A 16,993-nucleotide genomic window follows, 5' to 3' on the forward strand; every position below is an offset into this window, starting at 1 on the left:
CATCTCCCTACCCTAGAATATGAAGCACTGACCTCGCACCTGAAGCAGTAGCATCTCTAGCGCATAATGTAAAGCCAAGCCCTGGCAGAGGACAGGCATATGTCAGTGTGCCAAGAGGATACGGTGTAGGAGGTTCTGACGGCTATGGGAGACGGCCTTTGCCCCTGGCAGTCACCTCCTCGTGTTAATGAGTGCCTAGCATACCATCTGTAATCGTGCCGCGCATTACAGCCCTGCAATAAAGGCATAAATATACCTGGTTTAGACGTCCCTTCCTCAGTACACGCGTTCACAGAGGGAGTGCACGCGCCTCGGCGCATAGGACAGAGGATGGAGACCCTGAGAGCCCTCTGCCTCCTCTTCCTGCTCTTCTACGGCAGGGCCCAAACCACAGGTGAGTGTGTCTCAGAAGGCGCCCCTCAGTGTGAGCATGAGTGAGTGTACTCTGGTACCTCTTGTGAGGATTTGGGGTGGTCGTGCCCACTGCCCTATGACTAGTCTTCATGTGGCCATGCTCACGTCTCTTTGTTGGGATGGCCTCGGCGCGTGTTCTATGGGTATGCAGTGGTCCTGTGCTCTCTACCTCTTTTGGGGTTTCGGGGGGGCCATCTATTTATTCTTTCATTTATTTGGTTTGGGGTTTTTGAGAGCACGTGCTCCTGGGCTTCTGCTTGAGAGTGCTGTGGGGAAGGGGGGGTAGGGGGAGGAAAGGGGGAGAATTGGAAGCCCGTCCTTCTCTAAAGAGTGGGCCAGGCTGCAGCGGATGAGTGGGAGGGTTCAAACCATAGATAGAGGAATACAGGTTTTCACACATTCATAGAACTTGACAAATCTATCTTAAAGAAAAAAAGGTGGGGGTGAGAGTTCTATTGGGTTGGGCTACGTGCACCCATTATTCTTCCTCCTAAAAGTTGATGTCAACCTGGCTGGAGACAGATGGTGTTTGGTGACTGCCCTTGGGTGACTGGTATGGCACCACCGGATTCTGTGTGTAGGTTGATGCTATCCACAGAGGGCTATAGGGTCTTCTCTACCCGCTCGATTGTGGTTTGGCATGGTCATACTATGTGCCCACTGATTGAGGTGTCGGGCAGTCGTAGTCTAGGCCATTTGATTGTGGTTTGGCATGGCCATACTATGTGCCCACTGATTGAGGTGTTGGGCAGTCGTACTCTAGGCCATTTGATTGTGGTTTGGCATGGCCATACTATGTGCCCACTGATTGAGGTGTCGGGCAGTCGAAGTCTGTGCCATTTGATTGTGGTTTGGAATTCTCAAAGTCTGTAACCTTTAATTGATGTTTGGGATGGTCATGCTTTGTGCCACTTGGCAATGGTTTGGGGTGCCCTTACTGCGTGCCCTCTGATTGAGGTCTTGGATGGGCATACTGTGTACCATTGATTTTATTTTAGTTTAGATTAGTCACACCCTGTGCACCTATCATTATATTTGTGGATGGCAATATTCTATGCCCTTATGGGGTGATCATATACTGTTGCCCCTTGACTGAGGTGTGGGGGGTCATATTCTGTGCCACTTGATCATGGTTTGGAATGGTTATGCTCTGCACCTTTGGATTGTGGTTTGCGGTGGACCCACTGTGTCCCAATGGAGTGGAGTTTGGCATGGCCATGTTCTGTACTGTTTGATCATAGTTTGGAATGATCACGGTCTGTGCCCTGTGATTGTGGTGTTAGATGGTCATACTATTTGATTGGTGTTTTGAATAGACATCCTCTCTGTCCTTTTATGGGATTTGGGGTGGCCATACTTTGCCCCCTTTGATTACAGACTGTGATGGCCATACTCTGTGACCTTTGGTTAGGGGTTGGGTTGGTCACACTGTGTGCCCTTTTATTGGAGTTCATATGGTCTTCATCTGTGTGCTCTGCTTGAGTGTATGCTGCTCTCACACTGTGGCCTTTGATTGTAGAGTGTGATTGCCATACTCTCTATCCTTGGATTGTGGTTTATGATGGTCATTGCATGTCCCCTTTAGGGGTAGTTTGTCTTGGTCCTGTTCTGTGCTATTTGTTCATGGTGTGGGATGGTCATAATCTGTGCCCTTTGATTGGGGTAGGGGATGGTCATAATATGTGCCCTTTGATTAGGGTGTGGGCTGATCATGCTCTCTGCCATGTGCCTGGGGTTCAGAATAGTCAGAGTTGGTGCCCTTAGTAGTGATATGGGCGGTCCGATGCTGTGCTCTTTGGTTGGGGGTTTGGAAAGGTCTTACTTTGTACCATCTGATTGTGGTGAGGGATGGCCATACCCTATAACCTTTGATTGGGGTTGGGATGATCTTCCTCTGGAACGTTTGATGGTGGTGTGTGATGGCCGGGCCGTGTGCCCTTTGATTGTTGCCAGGGGTGGTAATACTCTATGCCATTTGATTGTGGTTTGGAATATTCATAATCAGTGTCCATTGATTGCGCTGTAAAATGGTCATACTTTTTGTCTTGTGGGTTTTTGAATTGTTTGATTGAGTTATGGGTGGTCCTAGTCTGTGACTCTTAATTGGAAGTTGGGAGGAACGTACTCTGCCCTATATAATGTTGTTTGCGTTTGGTATGGTCACACTCTTCCCAGGGACGTCATCTCACCAAAATACCAGCGGTAGCGGAAATTACATCACATGAACCTTGACCTCTGATCACATCACAGAAAGTGATGTCATTTGACCCAACCCTGAAGGGACATCACCGGTTATCGTGGAGCACAACCTTTCACCCCTTGAAAAATCAGGAAGTGGCATCACATAGCATTGTTCCTAAGAACACTATGAAAAATATGGTCATGATATCACTGTAATGTGATATACCTTTCATACAAGAATGGATCACCATATGTATCGTTAATATCAGTGTGTATAGGCCCATATTGCCAAATTACTGTGAATGCAAGCAGACGTCCATGGCCAAATGATAATGATGTGTTATTATATAGCATTTACCCTTAAGTGCTTTATACAGAACAAATATACATACAATATCACCCAACCTGTGTTGATACTCATTTATCGAACTCAGAAGGATGAAAGGCTGAGTTGGGCTTCCCGGGATTCAAACCTGCCCCTGCAGATCATACACATCGCAGCAGTGAGCGCTCAACCCACTGAGCTATCTTACCAGCTATAGTAAAATGAGCAATTACGTGTCTGAATGTTCTCAAAGTCAGAAAGCAAATTACACCCTGTAGCGGATACCATGAAACTGGTAACTGAGATTTAACAGCAGGTCAGTTAATCTGCAGGTCTGGTGCAAAGTTGGCCACATGTCAAGCCTGCGTGGATCTACTTTTCAGGCTTGGGAGGGTTCATTACTCACAGGGAAAGCAGCGCCCTCACATGGCATCCCGTACTCTGGGCACTCGTTACCTCATACATGCAAACATCCTGAACACCATGCCAGGGGGATGGGAAAGATAGACACACTGCAACAAAGCATTCATTGTGGTACAATGAAATCAAGGCCCACTTTGTGGCTATGATCAAACATTTCTTCACTGTACACAAGCTTTTAGGCACAAGGATGTTGTCAGTGACCGAAGACACCAAGATGGAATGTCTTGTGAGGATCGTAACAGTGATATATCTGTGAGGAATAATGTCTTCTGTTATTTCAGCGCTCTGAGACCTATGGGTGTGTAGCGCTATAAAACAAATAAATTATTAACATGTAGAAATAGTTACAGAAATGTGATCATCCTTTACAGTAGATGGAGAGTAGACATAAAGCAGATGTTGTTACATGTATAAGGGATCTTCGGGATTGGGAGAAGCGTTTTCCCTGCTTGACTTTGGGAAACCCTCAAATATGGGCCAACTAAGGGCCTCATCACGATATCAGCGTTGACTCTGGAGGTAATTCCGCCAGCGCTAATTCCGGCGGCAGAATTATTGCCCACTTCTAGGTTCCTCCTAATTCGGCGGTGTGTTAAAAGTGGCGATAATTCCATTACTACCACTTTCACTGCATGCCGCCCACCTCATAACGAGTCTGAGAGCACTCGCGTTTCGCTGTCCGCTCTCCATACTATCGGGTTTGTGTATTTAATCCTACAGTCAACAAGAAAGGTTCTGCGAGTGACAGGAATTAATAAAGTGGTAGGGAAAATAATTACTAGGCAGTCAATGCTTTGAAATAAATAAGAAATGTGATCAATGGGCAGTAGATACGAACTAGTAAAGATTGCTCCCAGGATAGTCCCATTGAAAAATGTTTTGTAAATCAGGCCTCTTCAGTGCTAAAGTTCAGAGGCTACTGGAAGCGTCCACACACCTGGGATTAGGACCAAGGGGTACACCAGATGCCCTCATAATGCCAACTGCGGATACGCACCAAGCTATCCCCCAGTCCCAAAGCCATTGGGCCTCATTACGAGTAGGGCAGTAAGGGATACCGGGCACCGTTAAGTAGACCGGTGCCAGTAATCCCTTAGCACCCGAGTTCCCTTAGCGGGTCCCTCCTTCGACGCCTGGTTTTGCCAGGTGTTAAGGACGGGACCCGCTAAGGGACTTCAGAGCTAATAACGGTACCGCAAATTGCGGTACCGTTATTAGCTCCATCCCCATTCCCATTGGGAATGAGGAATGGTTCTCGGAATGGGGACTTACCGGGTCCTCCAAGGTTGGAATGACCCGGTAAGTCCCTATTTCGCCAACCCGGACCAGGAATGCGGTAAGGGGTAGCCATGGTGCTAATAGCACCATGGCTACCTCCTACCTCATAATGAGGCCCATTGTCCTTAAATTCCCACACTCCTTAAAAACACACATATTTTAAACATGTGTATTCCTTCTTCTCTTAATATTTGCTCTCTAAATCTTTTTGACGCACTCATGCCTTTTGCCACATTTGAAATCAATTCTTCTAAGAATAATTTGTCTTCAAGTCTCTCGGAGACAAGTCACGGGCCCCATTAACTCTCAAGAGAATGTGGTCATTGATCAGAGAAGAATGAGGGGTTCAGCTCTAAAATATACTTAGAGAACATCACGGCACTGCGCCCTGAGAAAATACTCCATGGCCTCAGTGACGTCTACTAGTGTTCTACTCCTGCATTACTCTATCAATTTTTAAACCGGTAACATTGTATTCAATGTAAGCCTCTTTCAGAAAAATAAACATTGAAGAATACACTTGTGACGCTGTGGTGGCGTTGTAACACAGCACTGCCTTGATTCTGTTCAGTTGTTATGGGTTTAAGACACACATTGCAAAGCGCATGAGCGTCATCAGCTTTTACCATAGAAATGTCCAGAATGTAAAATATAGCATAGACAAAACAACCTTCGTTACTACTGTCACAATAGCACTGGTACAGATATGTGGAGTCACAAAATCCAGGGAAACAAGCAGACAGGGACGCCCAGCGCCGGCTCAAGGGGTGCGGCCGCGCAAGTGCGCCCCTGTGCAGTAAATAAAGGGTGCCTTGCCTCCAGCTCAGTGTCATGCAAACTTAAGTATCAGTCTGGCCCAGCGCCTATTAAAGAATCACTTGTAAAGATTATAGCATAGGAGACTAAGATACCCGAGCGCTTTCACCCACATATGTCAAAATCAAAATGTCAGCAGATAACTGTATAGTGTGGGTATTTTGCCTATTAGCCCACAGTGACAGAAATAAACATATACATAGATATGTATACATAGAATAAATTATATGCAATTATGCATTAAACACATAGACATTGTGCGCAGTGTGATTGTATCCATGCATATGTTTATTAAAGAATCATGCCGTGCTGGGCCCAAAACACACTTTACAGGAACAGCAGGGGGCTCCGTTCTGTTCAGCTAATACTTGTTCTTGATACCTTTGGCATTTGTGGTGGGTTGGCGCGGTTAGTGACGGACCCTTGCCAAAAGTAAATATTTCTAACGCTTTCGGCAGCCCCTGCAGTCAGGCCGCCCCTGTATGTGATGAAATCTGCACTGATCCCTGGGAAAGCCCCCACTTTAATGCAGGCTCGCGGGGCTCGAGCCTCAGGTCATATGCGCGTGCCTGGCCATTGGAGGAACGAGCGCCCATCACCAACTCAGTTGGGGCTTGCCTTCTGTGCCCGGGAACCTGTCGGCATGTGAAACAGAACTAAGAGTTGGGGCTTCACCAGATAAAAGGAGGAAGTAATTTCAAGGGGGGGCATGAAACGACCTATAACGCATCCACTAGCCCCTTCCTTGCTTTGCTACATGTGAACAGTTGGTGCCATCTCCCATCCGCCATTTCGGAGGGAATTGAGTCTTTGCATAATTTTCACAGAGCGTTTTCCAATGGGGTTTTGCCATTTTAGAACGCTTCTGTGAATTACACCCTGTGTGTGTGCAGCACCAAAACACAGTAAATGGGGCTGCCATGTGCACAGGGCGCTGGCAGACCTGGGCCAGGGCACTGGATGCCATGCATATTTTAGAAAGTATTGTTCAGCTATCGTTGGTTGTCAGTGGTGAGATCTTTTATCCGTCTGGTGTGGTTGTGGTTGTACCTGGGGGTCAGAGGAGGAGGTACCCCGTTTTGGAGCGTTGAGTTTTAGACATTGGGTTGCTGTGCAATTGTTGATGGTGGAGAGACATTTTCTGAGGCCGGGTTTGGGATCTGAACGTTTGGGATCTGAAGGTATATGTGTATTCGTGAAAGTGGATGTTGCGATGGCTAATGTCCAGGGATTCTACATGAAGGTTGATCAGGTAACGAGATTGGGAAGATCCTTGTGCAACCCCGTATTCCCCCGGGGGTGGGGAGGGAGGGTGAGTTCCTGTCATTTTCAGTCTCATGAGACTGTGCCTCACGGTCGCAAAATCCGCAGGTCTGCAAATCTTGGTCATTGCCCTGTTCAGTTTCTTTCTGTAATTGTCAATCGCTGGGTGATCCAGCCCCACGCTAATGTCACCGTTGTTTTAGTTCCGTCAATAACAGCCGGTAACAGCCCAATTTCTTGCTCATCTTCCAAATGAGGTGGGCATTTCCTGTTGCTGCAGTCCCTATCATAAAGAACTGTGTACCAAACTCTGCCGGGTTTCTCCCTTCCTGGCCAGTGCCGTCTTCATAACTGTGTGAAACAGGACAATTGTTAATGCCAGCCCCTCCTGATGTGATAGTAGGGACGTGCCCCACTGATGGCATGATTACCACCAGACGTTTTACCAGGCACTGCGGGCAGCACTGTGCTTCTGCTAAAGATTTCAGGGGAGCCAATCTCCCCCTAACCTCTTGGTCTTTCTAGGACCTCATAATCACCAGCTTTAATGCTTTCAAAGCACCTCCTCCAACCCATTTGATTATGTGTTGCCCACTGACATCTCGCTGATGCGAAAAGGCCCAAAGAAGGCTTAGGAAATGGTTGCCCTAAACAGTAGAAGCTCATATTCTCTTAGCTGCAGAGCTCTTGCCAGTGTCCTGACATCATCAAGCTATGCTGCCCTTCTCTCAAGGAGCTACGTGTCCACCAGCTTTCCCCATCCCCTCATCTCCTCTCTCACAATGTGGCTCTTTGTCTGGTCCAAACACCCTTCTAGTTTATTTATTTATTTATTTATTTATTTATTTATTTTTGCATTTTGTTAAGCGCATTAAAACCGAAGGCATCAAGGCGCTAGTTTAGTAACATATGCGACTGATGCCAGAAGGGCAGCCGCCCAACTCTTTGACTTCTTTGCCTTTGGTAGAAAATACCTAAGCCCTGCAGTAAATACCTCAGCCCTACTGCATTTTCTTTTGCCTTGAAACAGGTGTTGCACCTGTCTGCCCATCTACCCCATTCACCCCACCTCCCTCCCCCTTCTCCACACGCACGGCCAGAAACATGACGGTGGTGCACTACACAAGAGGACTTTACATTACACTGCTTTAATGCCCTTAGAAACACTGCACCCTTCTATCATGACATTCGGGTTAAAAACATGACGATCTGTGTTGTGACTTTCCAGGAAACAAGGCATGCATGGACCCATGAGAAAAGTGGGAGATAGAATGACATGTCAGGGGAGAGGTGGGCATGAAGCACTATTCTCTCCCTTAAATAAAACTGCTAAGGCCAACTAGATGGTCCAGCCATGTTAAAAGGTCAATGTCCATTGTGACCCAAGACACTTTCACTTCTATACACTTCTTTGCCACCTCCTCCAGCCTCTGGCTCTGGAAGTCTCATCTCCACCCATGAAGGTGTGACTTTCAGAAGGCGCCAAGCAGCCTGGGAATAACATAGCTGAGGGCACAGGGTGCACATGAATGTGGGAAAGGGGAACAGCAGTGGCAGCAGTTTCCTGCCAGCCCAGAAGATGGCGGACCTGAGGCAGGAACTAGCACCAAATTCAAGGGAAATCCTGCAAATGAGTGGGTCAACATGACTGGCACTGGGGGAAAATAGAATGCTTCAAGCCCATAGACATCATAGCAGGCGAAATGTTTAAAGAGCTAGAAGTGGTGGTGGGTATTGCCTCTGTTGTTGTATGATGCCCCACGTATTGGCAAAGTAGATGATGTTTGGCTGAGTGAGATAGCCAGGAGTTACTCAAACTGCTGGTCAGGAACTCACTGGCCTCAGGAACTTTGAAGAGCTACAAGTCTCATGTGTTGATGGGTGCATGCCAGAAGTAGCCAAGTACTGAGTGTCGGCAGGGCAGGGTTTCTATAGAATGGTTCAGTGACACTTGGGTGTATGTTTTATCCAGACAGGAAGACCCAAGATCTATGAGATGACAGCACTGGCACAGTGGAATTCTACTGGTATGGAGGGAGGAAGGTGTGTGTGATCAAGTTAAAGATGGCATTGACCATGCTGCAAGATCTGAGGGCATCTGCCCCAGACAAACATTTACTATTGATCTTCTTATCATAATCCTATGGGATCTTACAAAAATACTACAACATATGTATACAAATCCAAACAAATATTTACTATTGATGTTCTTATCAGGATTTTATGAGGTCTTACAAAAATCCTACAAAATATGTATAAGAATGTATGAAAATCTAATAAGTATTAGGGTGCCATATAAATGCTTGTAAAGCTCTTCGTTTTTCTCAGGAAATCCCTCTAGTTTCTCACAAGTTCTTCAGGGTTCAGAATTGAGGGGAGCTGGGTACGAATTAGCTCCCGAATGCAGCCTTTAAGAGTCTGCTTAGCATGACTCCAAATACTAACAGAAGCTATTTTTGCCTCTTTGTTACTATAAGGGTGCAGATGGCGGAGACTGACACACAGGTGGCATAGTGATTGCTATAGAATTCTATTAGTCACAAAGATAAAGGGGAAAACCAAACTTTCCCAACTTCTATGAAGGATTTTTCCTGCCTCAACTTAAATACTAGGGGGTATGTCCAAATGTCCTTGGAAACTAAAAGTCTGCCATCCTGTGTCAAAATCTCTAACTCTGTCCCTGACACTTGTAAGTAAACTAGAAGATTACATCAATGTTCTTAGTCCAGGAGAATGACTCCCTTCAGCTGGACTGAGTGGCTCAGTTCCGGTTGCAGGGTCTTAACCGGGGGCAATGACTCCCATACCCTGGTCCCAATACTTCACAAACAAAGGACTGCCAATCCTATACCACTTTTTATCAGAAGGATCACAGTTTCTTCACTCCAGGTGGAATGAATCCCTTCCCCACCTCACTTGTTGCCCAACACAGTATCTTGTTAGGGGAATAGCTCCCTTCCACTGGCCTCAGGGTTCCGCCTTCAGTTGTCTTAAGTGTCAAGAGAATGAGTCCCTTCTCTTGACTGTGGCTTTTGTCCAACGTGGGGTTATGACTCCCTTCCCCAGCTTCCTTGGCTTTTCCCTGTAGATGTCGCCCAACCAGGAGAATGTTTCCCTTCTCCTGGTATCTTGGTTTCACAGTCACTGTATCCTCAGTGATACCCAGGGGGAAAGACGTGCTTCTCCTGTTGATCCTTTTTTCACTATTTTCCTCTTTTTTTAAGAGTTCATATACAAGTATGATACTTGACCCAGGATAGCCCACTTGGTCTCTTGGCTTGCCAAGTACAGCCACGAGGAAAAAGACTTGTATCTTTCTCCTGGTTTGGGTGCGGTTCCCAGACCGTATTTCTCTGTCCTTGTAATTTGTAAAACCACCTACCCAGAGCCTAACAGAAACCAACTAACCACCCCCTCTTCTTTTCCACTCCCACATACTTCTCACATACTAGACACGCAGGGACATCATTTCACCAAAGTGACTTCACACAACCCATGACCTCTGATGATATCACAGGAAGTGATGTCATTTGACCCCTGCCCCCAAGTGACATCACGGGAAGTGGTGGCATATAACCTTCAGATGCATCTAACACCTGTGTTTCCAGGCTCTCTCATTTCAGCCAGATATAAGAACCGAGGCACAGAGGGAGGTAAGATTTGTCCACAATCACACATTTGGGGAATATCTTTTTCCAGATTCGACTCGGAGCCTGTATGTAAAACATACATAATATAGTACTTGTAACAGGGAAACCAAAATCTCTAATGCAAGTTACAACTAGTGCCTGAAACAGGTATTGATCAATGGACACAGAAGTACTTGTTATCTGTGGCATTGATATGTTAAACAAGCCAAAAAAACACTGACCTGGAGAGGCGTGCTCTGTCTGCTTACCCAGGAGCACAATGCTGCATGAGCAAGACCTGAAAATATAATCTTTGACCAGAATTTAGTATCAACAAAATTCCCTGGTTACAAATGTATCTATGAGTAAGCTAGAAATACCATAGAAGAAACCTATTGTGTGTTTATAAGCTGAAGCTACCTGTCTCTGTGTGTATTTATCTTTAAGTTATGTGACAAGCATCCACAAGTGATCCTCCACAACCCAGAGCTGAACATAACACCTTAATGTCCCAGGTTTTGATGCATGACTCTTCTTCAATCTTTGTTAATGGGGTGAGGTGTGATGGGTGCTGAACTTCCGTCAAGAGTGGGGCTCAATGAAGCTACGATTAGAGCTCTAAGATGCGAGGTGCGTTATTCACTGGCCGCCTAGCCCCCCATGGTCCTGGTCGAGTTAACAGCCCCTCTCTCCATTCACATTACACTTGAATACCTTCAAGGTGAGCAGAGCCCAATCAGTGGCGTAGCACAAAATGTGGGGAATCCCCTGCGAGCCATACTCCTTACCAAAGCACATGGCATGTAACACCCCATGCTGGCTTGGACCACCACTTGTGCACAATGTCCATGATGAATATGCCACTGCTGGTGCATGCACTACTACAAAAAAAGTAAATACGTTTTTTAATCAAAGCTTAACTGTTTGAATCCGAGTGATCCGACCGCGGCTGATTTGGCTGCGGTTGGAACGTTCGCGTGAGAAAGGTGCGAACTACCAAAGGTTTTCTCCTTTCTCATGCGAACACATACTACGGCGGCTGCAGGGGGTGTCCCCTGCAACACCCCTCTCACTATACCACATAGTATAGTGAGAGGGGTGTTGCGGGGGACACCCTACACCCCTGCAGTCTTTTTTTAATTTTATTATACTTATCTGCAATGCTACCACCAAAGGTACATACCTTTGGTGTTCGAACCTTTGGTGGTAGCATTTTTAGAACTTTTGGTCAATACGACCATTTGTTTGTGGTAAAATAGACCTAAACCTAAATGTTTAACCTAGCATAGAAAGAAGAGGGCAGTGCCTGGTCGCAAAATTTACCAGCCACCAGTGCTGGTGGGTGAGTTGTTTTATTGGAGGGTGTAAATATTTTCCACAAGTAAGCGATTGCCCTAACAAACGAAAACAGGCGTGGCGAACATCGGGGGGATTCTTCCCCCTCCCATGAGAAAACCTTTGAATAATGGTTTAAAATGGCGCTTTGCAAAGCACACTTTCTGTGAAAATGTGGGTAGACGGCCACTTTGCAATCAGTTTTGAAGGATCTAAGGTAACTCATTGGAAAAAAGTACAATCAATGCAAGTCACCTAAATGCACTAGCACAGTTCCTAATGCATTGTCATGCCGGTCCCTTCATTATATGCCAGTATAAAAATCATTTTAATGCTGGCTGTGCCCAGACATTTGCATGCTGGCTCCACCAACATATGCTAATATTGCCATATATGAGCATACTCATGTTAGCTTTGAGATGTTTTTGTATAGTATAATTACTGGCACTAGGCAGCAATCTGTCTCTTCCAATATATGCCAGTACTGCTGTGTAAGAAAATACTGTGGTCTGGCCATTAAAAGTGACATGTCATAATTAGAAAACATGTCTGAACTGGTTCCAATGTAAGTCAGTCTAGACCCATAAGAACACTTATCAGACCCTACAGTTTATAGCGATTTTGCGATCCCTCTAAATGCTGCTAAAACAGCAGTTTTGCGCAAAAACTACTGTTTTTTCAAAAACACCAGCAAACACAACAACAATAAAAATAAAAATACTCAGGGGGCCAGGTTTTCAAACATTTTTTTGATGCAATAAATGAAATGCGCAAACACATCTCATCACTTGCACCAAAAAAAGAACAGCCCAATCCACAAAGGACACCTTGATGAGCACATTTTATATGCACGCCCATTCAGATGGTCTTTTCACCTCCTTGCGCAAATCAGTGGGCGTTTCTGCCAATTTAAAAGCGATTCCCAAATTTCCAAGCAAGATGCACTTTTAAATGTGCAGACATAGTAGGCAATACTACGCGCATGGGCGGCTGGAGGTGCCACCGCATGACAGGGTCTTTCCTGACAATGTCATGCATTTTTCTTTTAAGGTATGAATCGCTGCTGTGTCAATTGCATTTCTGTTCCTCCAAAAGGATAGAAATACGTTTTCTGGTTCCCATTTTACAGTGGCAGGCCCCTGAAGGGCCCGTCATGGTGAAATGTGCTGGGAGCCTGCTGAACATTGTCGGGAGAGTGCTTCTATTCAAGGCTGCTGGCCAGCGCACAATTTGCATTACAGGTCAGCCCCGTGGAAATGTGCAGCTCACCTTTGAGAATAAGGCGACCTCTCGTTTCCAGAAATGGGTTATCTAAAAATAGCATATCCTCAGCTCTTTTTTTAAATGCCCCATTTTTGAGGATCTGAGTCAAAACCTTCATTTTCAAATATTTCTAAAATGTTCACACTATGAGAGGGAAAGGAGAGAGAGGGGCTGTGATGGGTGAGATGTGAAGTGATAGGCAAGCAAGCAGAGGGAGGGCAATGGGTCAGAGGAGGAAGCGGTGCACAAGAGACCAGAGGAAGTAGTGGGGCATTGGCCAGAAATCTGGGATTGAGCAGAGGTACAGAAAGTAGAGGGAGCGTGTGCTTAAGGGGAGCAGTGGGCCATGAAGCAGAGAGGAAGCGGTTGGCCGGAAAGAGGCAGTGAGCTGCAGATTGGGATAAAGGATGAGGGAAGAGTGCGATAGAATGGGAGAAAGGATGCAAGATGCAGAAGCAGCACAAAAGAACGAAGGACTGTATATTGCAGGAGGAATTGAGAGTGTAAGGTGTGAGTTGGGAGTATGATTTGAAGTGTGGCAGGGGCTGGGGAGTGCATGTGTGTGACAGAGTGAGAGGTTTGGGAATGCGAGTTGTGATGGGCAGTTGGTGAGATGTGTGATGTGTGTAGGTGAGAGAGGTGTGTGGGTGTTTGGAGAACATAGAATGGGAATATTTTCAGCATTACCACTGATAATGATCAATTTGGTTAATACTATTAAATAGGCATGCACATTAAACAAAGAATTTAGCCGAAACAACCCCTGTTCTACCAAGCCAGATACATCTGGGCCTCTTCCCATTCAAGTAATACAAAAGATACATAATAATGACACCCTGGCTCTCTTGCAGCCTTGCACTCGGCCTCTTTCTTGCCATGTGGCAATGTTACACCTTCCCGTTAATATAAAATGTCCTGTAAAAATGACAACCTTTACTTTTGCCTCATTACTGTTGTACTATTGTTCCCTACTGTTGCCTGTAACCTGATGCTCAAAGCGCACATATACCCCTGGGTCAAGAGCGCTATACAAATAAACAAACAAACAAACAAACAAATAAAGGTTTGGGCCGCAATATTTTCCATTTCATGCAGCAAAATTTGCCATTTCATGCCACAATATCCTGGAGGGTCTGACTTATCATCCTTGCTTCATCATAGATGCTCAGTTAATAAAAGGTCATGCTACAGTAAGTAATATACAGGCCGCTACACCAAAACATCAGCCTAGCGAGGTACACTACTTATCATGCTTGCTTTATCAAAGATGAAGAGTAATAAATGTCATGTCACAGTAAGCAATGGCTAGACTGGCTGCACCAAAATGTCAGTCTAGCCAGGTAACGACACACATGAACTTGGCTTTGCCTGAAAATACCAGTAAAATATGCACAGTCATTAAGGGATGTGTACAAAATTAACTAGTGATCCCCAGTCTCCCAGGGGTTTACACATACATGCACACAGGCATACCCTTTCACCCACCCATACATCTCCGCTCACATTTATTCACCACACAGGCATGCACCTACCTACCCATAACATTCACACACACAATCACATTCATACCCATTCACCCACCAGTCACTCACCCATATACCTTCTCTCACAGTCACTAACACTGGCCCCCACCCAGAACATTTACTCACAGACACACTCACATTTCTACTCACTCACTATTCACTCACCCATAAACCTCTCACGCCCACTTGCACAGCATTTGCCACACAGGAACGCACTCATCCATCCAAAACATTCAAACCCACGCTATCACATTCCTACTCATTCACCCGCCACTCACTGACCCATACACCTTCTCTCGACTTCACTCACACTGCATTCTCCACACAGACACGTACCTATCTGGAACACTGACACACACTATCACATTCATACTTATTCACCCACCAGCCACACACTTTCTCTTACATCCACTCTCACTGCATTCTCTACACTGGCACTCACCCACCCACCCTGAATCAAACACACACACTATCACATTTCATCGCATTCACCCACCACTCACTGACCCATACACCTTCTCTCGCATTCACTCACACTGCATTCTCCACACAGACACGTACCTATCCGGAACACTGACACACACAAAACATTCAAACCCAGGCTATCACATTCATACTCATTCACCCACCAGTCACTCACTCATACACTTTCTCTTACATCCACTCTCACTGCATTCTCTACACTGGCACTCGCCCACCCACCCTGAATCAAACACACACACTATCACATTTCATCGCATTCACCCACCACTCACTGACCCATACACCTTCTCTCGCATTCACTCACACTGCATTCTCCACACAGACACGTACCTATCCGGAACACTGACACACACAAAACATTCAAACCCAGGCTATCACATTCATACTCATTCACCCACCAGTCACTCACTCATACACTTTCTCTTACATCCACTCTCACTGCATTCTCTACACTGGCACTCACCCACCCACCCTGAATCAAACACACACACTATCACATTTCATCGCATTCACCCACCACTCACTGACCCATAGCACATACATACATCTGACACAAACTTTGCACATTGCAAAAAAGGCGTTCTTAACTGTTTTTCCAGCTTCGGCCCATCACTCCAGGCCCCCCACGGCTCCTCCGTGCTGCTCACAAACAGGAACCCAGAAGCTGGAAGATTTTCCTCGTTCCTGTATATGAGCCACGAAGAAGCCGGAGGAGAAGGGGTTGGAGCTGAACATGGCATGGGACACGTGTCACATGTCATGATCAGCTCCATCCCTACTGAGCGCTTCCTTCTCGCGCTGCAAGCCCTGGCCCAGCCTACACCCTGATAGGTGAGGATTGCGCTGGGGCCCTCCAGACACAACAAGCCCAGTGCACGCAATAAAACACACTCAGAAAGTTGGCATGCACAGACGCCAGTTTCTCCTGGTTCTGCTAACATCAACAGAAGAGCACAATTTCTTTCCTACCCCTCTTCCCACACTAACCAGCCCCTCCCCTTTTTCTTAAAGACTCATGTGACGCCTGAAGACCATGCAAATGGCAGCGGTGCACGGTATAACTCATCATAACATAACACATGGTTGCAGGGATAACTTTAGTTCTAACGGAAGCTATATATGTGTAGTCCATGTGCAGGATGGGGGTATCAATAGACTGAGAGGTGACTCAGTTCGTTTGGGCTCGTGAGGAATCTTTTTACTGAGTTTTAGGGCTAGGCTGTACCAGCCATGTTCTGATCATGTGTTGATTGGAGAGAATCAGTGTTGTCATGTTGTTATCTGTTGGGATAAGGAGGCTGTTTTGTACTCTAGTTATCTTCTAAAAACATTACACTGCTTCTGCGTCGGTCATAGTTTTGACCCAATCCTGCATTTCTAGTTCATATTTTGTTTTTTATTTGCAGAAAATTAAATTCTTTGCTAGCATCAGACTTTTTTTAGTTTTGGTTAATTGGTGGTGCAAACACCAATTACCAATTATGATCATGTATTTCTCTGAGTGCTGACGCTGACGAGACAGGTTAGACTAAGCACCAAACAGTACCTGCAGTATTATCCGTCCACATTCAAAGTAGTGCTCTGCAAAAGAATACACGGCGGATGGAATGTTGTGGAGAGTGTTTTCCCAAGGCAGGGGGAAAACAGTGACGGCAAAGTGACGGCAAATGGTGCTAGCAGTGGCCAAATAAATGGTGAATAACATCAATAATAATAACAATGCTAATAATAATAGTAATGTGTGTTCTCCTGTAGCAGTTAATGTATTATCCCTCCCACTTCCAACCACACTGGTTTTAACAATGTTGTTCAATCGATTGAATTGTCTGCATATCTGCATGTTTATCTCTTGAGGATAATAGTCCTATGATGTAGCGATCTATGTTGGACTTAGGTACTGCCTCTCCCCCCACCAGTAGGAAGTGTTTAAATATTTGTTCTATTGAAATTAAAGAACAAAGAATACATTATGGTGTTTTACACTTTACATTTAAGTAAGAATAAGTGATTATCACACTTGATATTTGCTATGTATTATAATTAAATTTCACGCTGCCATA

The 16,993-nt window shown here is 45.6% G+C and overlaps 1 protein-coding gene across 1 annotated transcript in view; it reads left to right on the plus strand.

Annotated features, from left to right (window-relative positions):
• Positions 1-280: 280 nt before the first annotated feature.
• LOC138568761 (mucin-2-like) overlaps positions 281-16,993 on the plus strand; it is a 78,189-nt gene continuing 61,476 nt past the window's right edge. Inside the window, exon 1 of the mRNA XM_069646544.1 lies at positions 281-394. Within this exon, the coding sequence (XP_069502645.1) occupies positions 331-394 (64 nt within the window). The 5' untranslated portion in view covers positions 281-330. The remainder of the gene's footprint in view (positions 395-16,993) is intronic.

Source organism: Ambystoma mexicanum, chromosome 1p (genome assembly GCF_040938575.1).
Source record: "Ambystoma mexicanum isolate Mex_15411 chromosome 1p, UKY_AmexF1_1, whole genome shotgun sequence".
In the NCBI taxonomy this organism is placed as follows: Eukaryota; Metazoa; Chordata; class Amphibia; order Caudata; family Ambystomatidae; genus Ambystoma; species Ambystoma mexicanum.